The 15,543-nt window shown below is 35.3% G+C and overlaps 1 protein-coding gene across 10 annotated transcripts in view; it reads right to left on the bottom strand.

Annotated features, from left to right (window-relative positions):
• Adgrl3 (adhesion G protein-coupled receptor L3) overlaps positions 1 to 15,543 on the bottom strand; it is a 721,722-nt gene that overhangs the window by 16,845 nt on the left and 689,334 nt on the right. The window contains exon 26 of one of the 10 annotated variants that reach the window (XM_076938715.1): positions 13,055 to 13,183. The exons of the other annotated variants lie outside the window; for them this stretch is intronic. Within the exon in view, the coding sequence (XP_076794830.1) occupies positions 13,134 to 13,183 (50 nt within the window). The 3' untranslated portion in view covers positions 13,055 to 13,133. Of the gene's footprint in view, positions 1 to 13,054; positions 13,184 to 15,543 lie in introns of those variants that run through there. 10 annotated transcript variants of the gene reach the window in all.

The raw sequence follows: 15,543 nt of genomic DNA, 5'->3' as shown, positions 1-15,543 counted from the left end.
CAGTATTAAAACAAATCCAGTTTGGGAACAGGTCAGACAATTATAAACAGTTTTCATAGAAAAGATGCCCAAATGTTAGGTAAGCTCACACACACACAAAACCAAACCAAAAAAAAAAAAAAAAAAAACCACCTGTAATTATCCATATAGGCATGGCTTAAAATCATAATCATATAACATATAAAAATAAAAGGCAGCTGCAACAGAGTGAGGTTAAAAAAAAAAAAAAACACAGAGAAACCCGATGGATCACTTATCACTGGAGTGGGGAATATAAACAACAGTTTCTCTGGGAAACAGTTGGTGGTTTTTCATTCAACAAAAACTATGTCATCCAGCAACTGCATTCTTGTACCACTGATTACAGAGTCACTAACATCTATGTTCATGCTACAATTTATAAATGAAAATTCACAGCAGTTGTATTTCTTAATATCCCCAAACAGAAAAGAGCCTGAATTTATTTTAACTGGTTTATAAGATAGACAGACAGTGCATATCCTACTGTGGAAGACGACTAAGCAATCAAGAGAGCCAACCACAGTTTAAAAAAAAAAATAGCCAAATCTCTATGGACAGGAGAGAAAAACCAACTCCCAAGTTCATATACTATGTCATTCCATCTATTATTCATTATATATGGGGAAATTATGAAAAAGGAATGGTTGCTGACAATCAAAACGGTAAGGGGGCATGATCACAAGAGCATGCTGTGCAATAATATAAATAGGAAACTATTCTGCATACTGACGGTGATGGTAGAAGCATAATCTTGAGTATGCAACCGCACACAACAAATAATCATACAAGCACAGTTCCAATAAAGCTGATGAATGGAATGTTACAGGTCAATATTCTGGTTGTGATACTCAGCTTCAGAAGATACTGGCATACATGGTAACTCCAGATTGTTTTGTACAATTACACTCAGACCTATAGTTACCTTATAACAAAAATAAACTAGGTTGGGTTAGCAACACAAAACCCTTTTCCACTCATAGAAACATTTTAACAGCAATAAGGGGAAATTAGGTGACAGTAGCGTTAATATTCTTTAAAATAATAAACCTTTGTCTGGTAAGCTGCTAGTCAACAGACAACTATTTTAACCACAAAAGTGAGAAACCAAAGAATTAAGGTAAAGCAGCATGTAGCTTGTCAGCACACTAAAGACAAAAGTATCAGATCTTTCCGTCAATATGTCACTGTATATACTGTGTGGGATTTTTAAAGTATTCACTTGTAAGTAGTAAGCATTTGCTGGCTGAAGATACATATATATTCATACAAATACTCCCTCACTATGCAGTATGAGGCCTGCTTTTACTCATGTGATAAGTCTGTCAGGATGTTACTTTTCAGTGAAGAATTATACATATGAGACAATAACTCTTTAAAGTTAACAACAATTTATTTCAGTGCTGTCATGACAAAAATAGAAGGTCTTAAAGCTTAAACATTTATGGTTTTTAGTTTTATATATATATATTTATGATTGTTTGACACAGTATTTAGTCTATAAAACATTTTTAAAAAACAAGTTATATGTAAATTGTGTCTACTACAGAAAGTTGGTATTCTGAATCAAATAATTTCCCTTCCACTTTTACTCTATGTAAATAGAAAATGAAAAATATAACTTAGCATGAACTAATGTCAAAAACTTAAAAATAGAAAATACTCAAAAATATTTACATTCCTTCAAGTATAAAAAAGGGTAAGGTTTGATTCCTGAATCTCTCTGAACATCCCTTAATTACTACATGCGATTTAATGGGAGTTAATTGGAGAACAAATGAAGGGTTGAAGTTTTCACATGTTTTATTTATTTGCTTTGTATAAAGTAAGATGTAATCTGTGGACCGGAGATGGTTTGGGTGATAAAGCCCTAGCCATGAAAGCATTGACTTCCAGCTGCCCAGGTAAGAGAGAAGCCCAGTGCTGTGGCTGAGCACACACCATGTGAGTGCCGGAGTTTCTCTGCAGCTTACTGGTTTTCTTTCCTTAATCAGTAAAGTTCCAGGATCATTAAAAAACCTAACCCTCAAAACCAGCCCTGAAATCTTATACATACAAATAGACTTAGCACATGTTTAAGAATATATGTATATGTATATGTATATGTATATATAATAACAATTAAAGAAATAGAAGTGAAGAAGAATTTGAGAGCTAGCAAGGTGGGTTGTAAAGGACAGGAGAGGATAGAAGAAAAAAGTGAGAAAGTGATGTAATTATATTTTAATAGCAAAAATTTCAACTTAAAAAATCCTGTAAAATAATCATAATTTTTCTGTACAAACCCACTCCTCTCCCAAAGAGATGAAAAATAATAGAGGAAGAGATGTGATAACCACTTCCTCTGGCCTGCCTTCACACACACACATGCACACACACACACACACACACAAACACAAACAATACATACACAACACACAAACACACAGCAAAGTGAACATAAATTATCAAATATTTGTTTCTTTCCCCTATAATGTAAAAATATTTTATAGTAATATATAAGAAGCGATGTAACAAATAAAAAACAGTTTGAAAGAATTCTGTATAAACAAGAAGGTGATGGCTTAATATTTAAATTTTTTTATTATTGTTTATCTTATAAAAAATCCCAGAATATAAAGGGAAAATGTTAAGTACTGGAAATGAAAGAACTCCAGAATAAATTCTAGCGATGCTATTAGAGTGTTTACAGATAATCCCTCTGCTTCTGCCTTTCCCAGAATAATATTCCATTTCAGTTCTCCAAATGTTTTATTTGATTGTATGTTTTAGAATTATGGAGTAGACTTTCAAAGCACTTCAGATAGTGCAACTATGGATACAGGAAAACAAGCTGAGCTCTAAAGTTAAGTTTCATCGACTGAGAAAGGCTGAACACAACGACTGAAATGCTTGCAGGCACTAAGGTAAGTATTCATCACATAAAACCAGTTCAGTCTCATTCACCTAAATTTTCAGAAGAACACTTCCTCAGGCTTTGAAGCACATCAGAACCAGTTAGTTACTGATCATAAGTCACAAGGAATGACCCACAGCCATCATTGGAGATTCATCTACTCTTCATGCTATAATTATAAATTTGAAAATAATTTGGTTCTCTGGAATAGAAATGTATATTAGTCTTTAGTTTGGGAATGAGGAGACATTTGCTGATGAAATGAAAAGACTATCTCAAATTCTGTTTTCTTTTTTTACCGTCCTCCTCCTTTTATATAGCTCATGTACCATTTGAGACCAACGTTAGTTAGACACATGTTGAGTATTACTTCAAGTGAGGGCTTCAGCAGTAAGAACAAGAGTGGGTAATAGTACATGATGACCTGCTATTTCTCAAACAGCATAAAGACAGAGATTACTCCCAGAATGTGTTCCTACAGAAGAGACAGGAAAATAAGTTCGTAATCAAATCATTGCTCTTTCCTGGATTTATTTGATGATAGAAAGCACCTTTCAAAGCTGTGTTTACACCACATAGGTTTTGGAGGTTTTGTTGTTGTTGTTGTTGTTTTATGGGTTTTTGTTGTTGTTGTTTTGCTTTTGCTTTTTAAGAGCAACCTTACCAGGCTGCAGCTCTCGGTCAACATCCCTTAAAGGGAGAAATCCTTTAAGGAAATATGAGTTCCTCTTTCCTACAGCTTGCACTCACATGGGGGTCGACAATTATACTTTTGAATGGTGGCACCGACTATGCAGAGAGAAACAAACATGAAAATTAATTTCAGCTTGTTACTGATGCTTGAATCGTTCAGCTGAAAACCTGCGCAGAACCTGTCGTCTTCCATCTTTTGTGTTCAAAGGTACTTGTGTCTTTTCTCTGTGGCTGTCCTGTACTGCACTAGTCTGACACAGTCTGTTCTGTTTGCTTCTGGCTGTTTCCCCAATTGATGGAGGTCACTTTGAATTCTGAGACTGTTCTCCAGGAATCTGTCTACCTTGTCTCTTCTTCTTTCCTGGAACTGACTTCTGATTTGTAAACTTCCCTTCTCACAGCTGTGAAATCGCTGAAGACATCCAAGAAGCTCAGTGTTTACAGACCATCTGTCACTGTTTTTTAGCTTAAAAGTTAAGCTTACTGGTTGGTTTGAGACACAAATAAGTTTGTCGGGACCAGAGATAGCTAACTATGTGGAAAAGTGTTTAAACTACAGGGAAACTTAATGTAGAGGTTGTTGTAAATGCTCTATTCCAAGAGTGTAGAGCCCAACCAAAGAAACAAAACTACCCTCTGCTTAATGAATGAAAGACTTGTCTGAGATTGGTGCTGTCTATGAGTCATGAAATCAAACTTGAATAGTTTCTAAGGAGTGATTTGTTTTTACTTTATGGGTAAGAGTGTTTGTCTGCATGTAAATATGCATATCACATTGCATACTTGGTTCGTGCAGAAGCCAGAAGAAGAAGCCATCAGACTCTCTGGATGACTGTGAGTCACTGTGTGGGTGCCAGGAACCAAACCCAGATCCTCTATAGCATGAATTTAAAATATTTCTTAAAGTGTGCTCATGGGCCAAATGCTGAAGGTATTTTCTTGTTTGCTTCAAAAACAATACTGGCTTCATTAACTACTGAAATTGTTCAGGCAGAAATAAACCATTATAGAATTCTTTGTAGTGATAAAATGTTCCTCAAATGCTAATGTTTGCTCGTAACACCAATGTCCTCAAACAAACAAACCAAAGTGTCTGCCAGAATTCAAAGGGGGGGGGGAAAGCTAAATTAGGCTAAAAATGAAGGAGCTATGTAAAAAATGTCTATTTCCTAGACAGAATTTTGTTATTACCTTCTCATACCTATATACTTGCTACAGAAATAAGATTTAGATGTCTAGTAAAATAAAAAAAGGATTTGAGACTGAATTTCCACATATGCATAGTTATTCAGAAAGAGCCAATCCCTAAGCCTTTTATTTCTGATGCAAGAAACTTGCATATCAAATAGAATATTTATGTTCTATGGTGAACAACCCAGAGAAGCTGCTCTTACGGTTTTTGAAATAAACAGGATTTAATGCCTGGAAAAGACAATCATTTCAAAGGGTGGTTACTTTACTTCCTTTTCCCTTTACGAGTACCTAAAGTTTAAGAGTGATAACAAAGGCTTTTGAATGAGTGAACCACAAAGAGTAAAATATCAAGCCTTATTGTTTTAACTAGGATTTTCCCCATAGAACATACTACCTCTTTCCTTCTAGCAATAGAGTGCATGTTCTGATATCAGGACATCAGAATGACAGTGTAACCTGGGTTAGTTCAGAGCAGTATGCTTTCAAACTGAAGCAGGAGACAGATCTGAGACAGGATGAAAGTCTGGATCACACTTGAATGTCTATTTTATCATTTGGAGAAATATTTCAAACAGCATTTCTTCTTGACAGCAAGCTAACGAAACTATACTGATAAGATCTAAAAATAACTTGATTGGTCCTCTGTACTATGCTTCACACTGCAATTTTAATGTGCTTGTATTTCTTATTTGAACGCCAAATTTAGATAGCTAAAAAAAAAATTTGTGATTTGAAGTCTTAATGATTCAATAAAATAAGAGATTACAACCCAAGAACCACAGAACAAGAGGCCTCATCTTCAATGTCTTATTTAATGAGAAGATGATGGATATCTGTTTATTCTAATCAGTTTTACCATGGTAATTCTTTTGTTTAACTCACCCTCCACTCTGTTCTTTGTAATTCTATCATGTTTGAACATATAGCTTTTTGATTCGAGGTCATACAAGACTTTGCTAGATTTATATGCAAATATTTAAAACCGCCGTTTTCTTGCATTTTTAGGATCCCCTTCAACAAAAAAGGTTTCAACAGAATTTTATTCTGATCTTTCTTGGAGTTCAGTAATATTCTCTCACATACCTTTCGATGATATTTGATTATTCTATATTAAGCTCTGCAAAATAGGTTAGAAAAAAATGAAAGTAGGTAGTTTTTATTTTTAAAAATAAAAACTTCTAAAACCTCAGAGAAACAATTCAAAGACATTATTATTTTAAATATTTGGTTTTCTCCCTATTACTTCTTCTTTATAGCAAAGTAATAACTGTACCTTCACTCTCGCCTATCAAAAGACAATATGATCAATACTCATTTCAGTTTTGTAGGGTTACACTATGGAATAGATAATCTTGTATATTCAACATGAAGTCATTTATTAAGAAAACAACTAAAGCAATCTGTCTGGCTCCCTTAAAATTATGTAAAATAACTCTCAACATAAGTTCCCATTTTAGTGTTTCATTTCAAACAATGAATGAAGTTACAAAGTGTCAAGAGGCAATATTTTGTTGAAAGTCAAGAGCTCATTTGTCATTTTTTTTCTTCAGTCATAAATTGGAGACCTGACACCTTGATTTATCACACTGTGCACTTTTAATAGCCAACAAGTTGCTATTAAATTTTAATCAACCTGCCTATTAAATTTCATTCAAATGGTTTGGAGATATTTCAGCTTCTTTTAATAGCTAATTCATTCACTGGGAATCTATTAAGATGGATTTCAATGACACATTTCCTCTAAAGTACAGGATGGCTTATTGTTAGTTCAATATAAAATGAAGGACGCTGAATGCTGAGCTGTAGCCTCTTCTTTAGTATTTCAATTCATAGCTTTAGGTTAGAACGTGAGGAATTAACTGTCTCAGCCCTTCTACTTTCTCTTAATTGTTCACGTCCAGAATGGTGAGGTTGTCTGAAACCAATATTTCAAAGTCAAGTTCATGGGTCAATGTGTGCATTATTTCTGTATTACAGCACATCTCTAGAATGTTGTCAGGAGCATTCTTATCAGCTCACATCCCCTGGAGCAGCACGGATTGTCAAATTCTTGCTGAGACTCAATAGTGTAAGACTTGCATCTTGCTACCTCCTGTCACCATTGTCCTCTGTTACTCACCGTGTGAATGACATGAGACATGTTTTGGTATTTTTGTGTTTGCTTCTGAATCACTGAATTTTTACCTGGTTTATGTGTGGATAATCCTCATATAATCTGAGCACTAATCTCTTTTATATATTATTTATGTCTCTGGTTTTCATTGTCTCACTTGCATATTTTGTTCTGTTTTGGTTTTAATTATAACCTATGTGTTCTTCTAAAGATTTTTAAATTTAGGGTTTTTTTTTTTTTCATTTGATATTTTCTCTGTGGTATCAGATGTCACATAGTGAACCTGTTGCTAGTGAAGGAAATAGTATGTTGTATATCTAGTGATGGTTTCAAAAATTAATTGGGTAAAATTGCCATGCACAATCTGGTAATTTAACCAATGGTGCTGGGATTGGGACTCAGGATTCTCAATGAAACTTGCTCTCAACAGATGAAGCAGCTGCTTGTTAGTGTGATGAACTTATGTTCCTTCCTTTTTTTCCCTTCCCTTTTGCTTTGTCTCAGTTGTTTTTATTTCTGCTGAAATTATTCGTCACTGCTTAGTCCTGACTGCTACTCCAAATTCTCTCATCTAGGACACCTTACTGATGAGATAACAGGTATGTCCTACCATTCCCAGTTAAGTTCACTTCGAAACCTCATGGTTCGTGCTCAAAACATGTATTTATGTGTTCTATTTACCTGTGTACTAGGGCTGAGTGCTTACCAAAGATCACACTGAGGCCAAAATTAACAGGCTGACTTTTCTTAACCACAGAAATTAGCAACAAGCCTAAATTTCTCCTTAATAAAATTAACTTAGTAAAAATAAAACTCTTTGATTCCAGAACTTGTATATAACTCACTGATTAATTTCCTCATAATCAGAGTCTTCATAATCTTAAATTGGTATGAAGTTAATCTTAAAAGGTTAAATTCATATGCTTGGTAATTTTTGCCAAAAAATTTCAAAACTCTTGAAACTGTGGCTGCTTAGTAATATAAAATAGCTACCCAAGTCAAGAACATAAAGATATTAGTATAAATCACTGCCTACTTTTGGTATTTTCTTGTATTATATAACTCATATTAAATTGCTTTCAAAAGGCCCACTCTAAAAATTACTTGAAGAATAAAACTGAAAGCAATGCATGCAACACATGTCTGAAAAAAACTTAAATGTTCTCTCCTGTATGTGGATCCTGATTTTTAATGAAGGTATGTAGATGTGTGAGTGTAGACAAAGGCTATCAAACTGAAGAAGACATCATGAGGGAGTGAAAGAGGTGTTGAAGGTGAGCATTAAAGAGACATGTGCAACATGAACTAGGAATGGGGAGGGGAGGATACAAGGAAGGCACAAGATGTGGGGTCAATGGGGGCAGAGGCATATGAACAAACCAATTCTTTCTGAAAATTTTATAATGAAATATAAAATTCTGCATGACATTTTCAAAAGTATCCCTAAAGTATAAATTGAGGAAATTATTCAAGAATGAGGAGAATTTTGACAATTCCTTTATTTAGGAGGCTTATTTTACATATTACCATAACCCACTACCTTGTGTTTAGATGGCGGATCTTGCAAATAACACTGTTTCTAATTCTTTAAAGACTGACTGTCTTCCTTCAGTCATTATATCCTCTCTAATATTTCCTAATCCACTAACAACCTCCCAGGGTTGTATAGTCTCTTCTATAATATTAGGCAACTTGTGTAATAAAGTGGCCACATTATATAGATAATGAATTATGAAGAAAACATAATGAAAATCACCAGAGAATCGATCAAGCATATCCTTGGTATACTGAAAGTTAGACTGAGTGAGTAAAATGTAAGCCTTTGTTTACAATTTAATAAATGCCATTTTAATTGGATGGGTATAATTATATGTATTACAATTTATACTTTTTTCTAATAAGTATTTTATTAATCATACATCACCTTTTACATATACTAATTCATAGTGTAATAGAACTAATTCTTATTTACCTCAAATTTATATCTTGTTGTCATTTTAGGTAAAAAACGTCACTTAAAAATATATTCTTGATGGAGTAAGGAGAGAAGATGATGGAGAGGAGAAGCTAGGTGATGAGAGAGAGAAAGAGAGAGGGGGCATGGAGGCAGATGTTCACATGTCTCCACCAGTCAAAGATAGTCTTTATATCTAGGTTGGGTATTGGGTTATGCTTCTGATTGAGCATTACCAAACTTATAAATCCTTTGATTAACATTTAAAAAAATTGTATAAAAGCAAAAAAAAGAGGGGGAGCATGGGACAGGGGTTTTCTAGGGAGGGGAAATGGGGAAAGGGGATGGCATCTTAAATGTAAATAAAATATAAGATATAAAAAAAGTAACTCAAAAATATATATATTCTTGAAAAAACATGTATGTACTATGACGTTGGTAGGAAGAGGCTACAGGAAGAAAGTAGGTGACTGTGGTAACTCTCTGCCCTGGCTTTTGCCTATTTTCTTTTGTTTCATATGCCACGGGGCGAGCAGTTTTGAGCAGTTTCCCTTCTAACATCTTCTTTCTGTCATGGGTTGAAAATTAATGGAGGCAGTTTACTCTAGATGGCAACCTCTGAAATGATGAGCCAAAAAAGTCTCCATCATCCTTGGGTGGTCTACCACCACAATGAGATGCTACCATAGAACCTCAAATGTTCAGATTGTTGCCTTCACAGAGAAAAGTGCCACCATATCCCATGCTGCATGCCCACATCGCTCTACAAAAGGCAGTGCCTAAGTAAAAAAACCCAAATTGTATTCTTTAGTAAATGATATTAAGTGTAGTAACATTTCAAAAGGAAGTAAGAAGGCTCTCCAGCATTAACATTAACAACTTACCAAGGATTCTCTCACTGTTGCCTGATTTTGAGACAGAAAAGATAGAGATACTACAGGTAGCCGACTAGCGATTGACTGAGAACAAATACAAACAATGCTCACTACTGTACAACTTCCTATAAGATTAGACTATATGATGAAACCATATGACAGGGCAGAGGTAGAGCAGAGAGGAGGAGGAGGCTGCTGAGTAACTCTTCAGAAGCACTTGCTTTCTCCCTTCTACCAAGACCTTAAAACAAACAGCTTGGCCCCTGATTGACTTAAACTGATCTGTAATGTATTTCCTTTTGCAGGTGGCTGGGACATTCGTTATGGACACATTTGGCCTCCTTGAACTAGGAATCACATTAATATCATTACTCCTCTAATTGAATCAGTGTCTCACCTTTAAAAATCATTACTTGTGCTGCACTTGGTTATTAAATTCGATTTCTAAAAGAGGTTCCTTTACCTTACGGTACTTCTTTAGGTTTAGTTTAAACTTTGAGTTTTTATTGATGTCACATCCAAAGGAAGAAATTGATATAGAAAGCCGTCACCTCCCCCCCCCCCCGTAGGGGCAATGAAAACACCAGAATAAATATAATTGTGGAAAGGCTGAGTTATGCCCCAGAATACTCATTGGCGCTTCATAATGCTTGCTCATAACAAAACGTATGTTGAGCATGCAGTTCTGATTTATGAAGCTATGCTACCACTATAAGCAGATTATTAAATCGTTTTGCAAACTTCAGAAGTAGATGTCAGATTATATTAAGAGTTGGTTAATATTTACAGTGAGTGATTTTATAATCCTTCAGAACAGCGGGGCTTTGGGGCAATATCACTTATTTTATGCACATAAATCAAATCGTATTTACTGATATTAATAAAGTACACTGAGTGAGGGTGCTGTTTTACCCTAGTAACTTTAATTTATATAAATCATTAATCACAGTCAAACGCCCCTTACATTTGTTCATTTGCATTTGCTTTAAAAGCATAAAAACAAAATATGTTTGGAAGCCTGAATATTAATGAGGTAGCAGGTGATTTATTGTGAAGTTGCTTCTGCTTCAGTGACCAGCCTCCTGAGAAAGACAATAGGGGCTCTGAGAAGACATGCGTTAAGAACAGGTCTACTCACATCTCTGCTCCCTACACAATGGTTATTTAGCAAGGCTGTCTGAATCGAACTACTGTTCTCTAAGCTTCTGGAGGGTAGGATGGGGTTTGGAAGTAAACAGGAGACAGTGTTTGCTTATATCACGGTATAAGGAAAGGAAAAATACATTATCTTTATTTGATTGCTACTAAAATATAGATTCAAATCAAAATGGAAAATAGGAATAGATATAATTTACATTTCTTTCTAGTTTAGAAGGGACAGCTTTACCAGTTTTACTAATTTTTTTTTATTTTCCTCCTTTTTTTTTTTTTTTTTTTTTTTTGGCTCTCCTTAAGCTAGCGTCATCCTAGGTAAATTATCACTACTTGTTTTACTTGGCATCTAGGGAACCAATTCATTCATCCCACCATTTTCTGGATAGTAAAACAGGAAAGGAAATGCCAAGCAGTGAACGGTGAATTTTAATGTTGGGTTCCTTGAAACACTGGCAAGACTCAGTTTTCATTCCATTTAGATCCTTATTGCAAGGCCTCTAAGAGATTAAGGCCTTTGCCAGAAGTCACTGAATTAGACTGTATAATTCTGAGAGCTACAGTGTGAAGCCACGAATGAAGTCAGAACTTGTAAATGTCTTCTGGTGGCAGTCTTTTTCCATTTCTCCGGACATGCTGCTAGCAGATCAGATCAGGTTTCAAAAGGTAAGTAGCTGTGTTCTTACAAATTTATGAAAATAAATAACCACGGGCCATCATGAATTTACTGACTACATACATGGACGAAGAATGTTTATGGAGATCAATATAACTCTTAACCACGAAATAAGAATCTATCTGCAGGAATAAACAAGTGCTAGACATGTAAAGGTCATTCTTCCAACATGAAACAACTCTGTATGGCTTAAATACCTAGAGCCTTTCTTGTTAGATATCCATATATAATATTTAGATCATATTAACTTGTGTGACAAAACAGAGGTAAGGAAGTGAGGGAAAAACAAAAGCCTATGACACTAGCCAAGCCATCTCACAAGAGGGGGGGATGCTTTTGTCTTCTAATTCAGAAGAAGCAAAACTTTGAAATTACCACAGCCTAGGGCTAGGGTTGCTGCACCCCAGCACATTGGAGGAGCTAGCCTGCAAACCTTCGCTGTAACAAAAAATGTCTGAACTCAATTTAATTAATTAAATGAAAGGAAAATTAAATGTAACTATAATACTTGTGATAACAAAAATGTAACAAAACCTTATTTCAGAATCTTAATTTCTATTTAGATACAGAAAAAAATAGATTAAACTCAATTTACATTTACTGTTACAATTGTATTCTATTACAGTTGTTCAAGATGAGATTTCCTAAGCAGAAATGTTGAGAGGGAGTGAAGACTGGAAAGATGACTACATTACCCAGTGCCACAATATAGTACTGAGAAGAAAGTTTGATTTATTTGTATGTAATCTTGTGAGGAGCTCAGTTGAACACAGCCACAGCCTTCCAACAATACAGTAAATATTTAAGTAAACCAGTAACTAAACCCTCTTGCTGACACTTAAGCTTGTGGAATGGTTGGCTTCTATTGGAAGTCACACTTTGCTGAAACTCTGCATTCACCATACACTGTTCTAAAGGTCCCTTTCCCTGGTTGTATCGTGCCATCAACAATGGTACTTTGGTTGTGGCTCTGGTTGCAAGAACTGAAGATTTGCCAAGATGTTCAATACTGTGCTAAGAATATAGAGTTTACATTGAAAAAACACCAATAACACTTTCGGAGTTTTATATAACACCTAGGAATAAAGGAATAAAGAAAAAACCAAACAATAACAAAAAATTACTAAAATTCTCTCTGTCCTTCATGACAAACTCTTCATCCTTAATATGGCCTAAGTTAGTGTGACTGAAAGAAACTAGGTTAAGACATACAAAATTTAAAATGATACTTTTCTGATATGCTGAGCAGTAATATGAATTAGGAAGAAAATATAAATTAAAAATAAAAGCTTCTTAAACCGTAGCTTGTAGTTTCCAAGGGTCAATACTCTTAAAGTCAAAAATGGAAGTGCAAATCTAACTTAGGTATGAAGTTATTATTTCTAAATTTTATAGCTGAACCTAAGAATGAATAGAAGGTTAGAATATATGAAGATGCAAAGATGTCATATATAACATGTTTATTTTAATAACAGAGGATATAAATCTTTGATCACACAGATATGATTGTTTATGTTGCTGAGGTGACTGACGTGTTTATTTGGAAATATGAATCTTGGACGTCACATACCTAAATATGTTACACACGCCTGAATGCAGGGAAGATATGATCCTGGGGAATAAGACAACATTAAAGAAGGAGGTTAAAGACTATCTTTAGAGATATAATATGAAGAAATAAATTCTCAAAGTTCTCTAATCATATGGAGATTAAAAAATAATGAGATGAATTGGGGAGATTCTCCTGGGGCTCTATTCCCACTCTAGATGTTATTTGACAGTTGATGGTGTCAGGGCTGAGGAAGAGTGACTTCTTTTTGGGAGTGTAGGTCCTTGACGGTTGGCAATATATCAGTGACTGGCCCCATACCCATAACTATACACTCAGCATTAACGGACTCTTTAAGGTAAAATAATAAAGATAGATAAATAGACTAACGGCATAAACCTGAAGCAAGATGTGATAGGTAGTCCTAGAGAGGGCAATTATGAGTATGATTGAGGTATATCGCCTATAGGTACGAAATTTTCCAAGATAAAAGGAGATAAAAATAAAATGAAGAGTTTCTCAGTTGAGACATTTGGGGAAGGAGGTGTGTCCCAGGGAAATTAACACAGGAACTGAAAAAGCCCTGTGACGTGCAGTACCACTCACTGTGCCGAGTAAAAGAAAGAGTGTATACTTTGAAAAAGATCACAGCCTGAACACACCTCACATCAACATGCGTTTTTGCCCTTTCCCCAGCTCTTTACTGAAATAACGTGACATACTATAAGAATTTTAAGACCCTGAAATTAACAGCCTCATTAAGTACCTTCAAAAGAGTAGAGATCATGTAAAACCAGTCAATTCAAAATTGGTTCATTTCCTCTGAATTTATTTGAAAGTGGCCCAATCATCTTTGTATTGGTATATTTCAAATAGATGAAATTTGAGAGGATTAATGGGAAATAAATAATAAAAAAATACTGTTATGTATTGTTCTTTACGCTAATGTCAGAAAAATAGCTCACTAAACCATGTATTACCGATCTTACATAGGATGGTGTTTTTACATTAAATCTGATCACAATACTAGAAAAACTTAACATAGTACCTCCATCCTTACAATAGGCCTAAAGACTAGCATTCAAGTCCCATTGTCCCACCTTTTCTAAGCAACAACTCTCCTGTGGCTGCTGTGATCTCTGTAATCAAGGTACGTTAGCAGGATCTCACTGAGAATGCTAGTTTCCTTTGTAGGGCCAAACTGCAAAACCTTTCCAGATGGCAGTATTTCACAGCAAAGAACATCAGTCACACCGCAAGCAAATTAATTTCAAGGCCACTGGGGCAGGGGTGATCATTTAGAGGGGAAAGTGGAAATACGCTGATGTCTCTTTAAATTTTCATGAAGAGAACACGGGTACTATATTGAAAAAAGAGAGGCCTTGAGAGGGACTTTCAAAATGAGCATCGCCTAGAGAATAAAAAATTAGGAATGAAAGGACTAAGAGTGGACCTGTTTCATTTTTATGCATGTTCTTGTATTTGGATAAAAATCCCCATTCATTATTTTTACTTGTCACACCGTGGTACAAAAAAAGGTTAAATGAACACTGATTACAGTAACTATCTCAGTGACTCTAAGGCAAACCAAACCTCAACAAAGTTAGAGTAAACCACGTGTGTCTGCACCAAACGCGGCTTGCTTACTATTTGGCCCAGCACGTTGTACCTGTGGACGTGTGCTGCCCTTTCATGTGAGGTTACTTAGAGCTCTGATACAAGCGTTCTTAATCATACAGCAGAAGAACTGGGCAATCTCTTTCTAAGTGACAGTATTAAAACACTCATGGAAACAGGCCTAAAACAGTCTGATCAACTTGTTTGACATTAAGATGAGAACAACTGTGTTAGTAATAAAATAATTGAGTTGTTAAAAACAAACAAACAAACAAACAAACAAAAAACAGCTTCCTGGATAAAACGCTAAGTGCTTACCAACACTCACTTCAAACTGTATTCATTCATTTCTATAGCAGCCACGTTATTTCTGATTTCTCTCTTCTCTTCCCTCTCTCTTCTCCTCTCTTTCTCTCTCCCTCTCTCTTCCTCTCTCTCTCTCTCTCTCTCTCTCTCTCTCTCTCTCTCTCTCTCTCACACACACACACACACACACACACTCACAAATACTCTCCCACACTCACATGTACACATAAACACCAGAGAGAGACAGAGAGACAGAGAGATACATTTCGACTGGTTGCTTCTCTCTCACACACATGGCAGATGATGATAACTTCATGTCAAAGTCTACGTGATGATCTTGGAGCATCTTATCCACAAGTGTTACAAGGGATCCCCCTCTCCACTCACAATATATTATAAGCATCATTTTAACTCCTGGCTCTTTAAATATCCAAGATTGTCATTATGTATCTTTTGATACTAAGGTGAGAGATAATTTTGACTCATCTTGCCTTAACTAT

Source organism: Arvicanthis niloticus, chromosome 7, assembly GCF_011762505.2.
Source record: "Arvicanthis niloticus isolate mArvNil1 chromosome 7, mArvNil1.pat.X, whole genome shotgun sequence".
Lineage (NCBI taxonomy): Eukaryota > Metazoa > Chordata > Mammalia > Rodentia > Muridae > Arvicanthis > Arvicanthis niloticus.
Note: the sequence above shows the minus strand (reverse complement) of the source record. Positions and strands in the feature narration are given on the sequence as shown.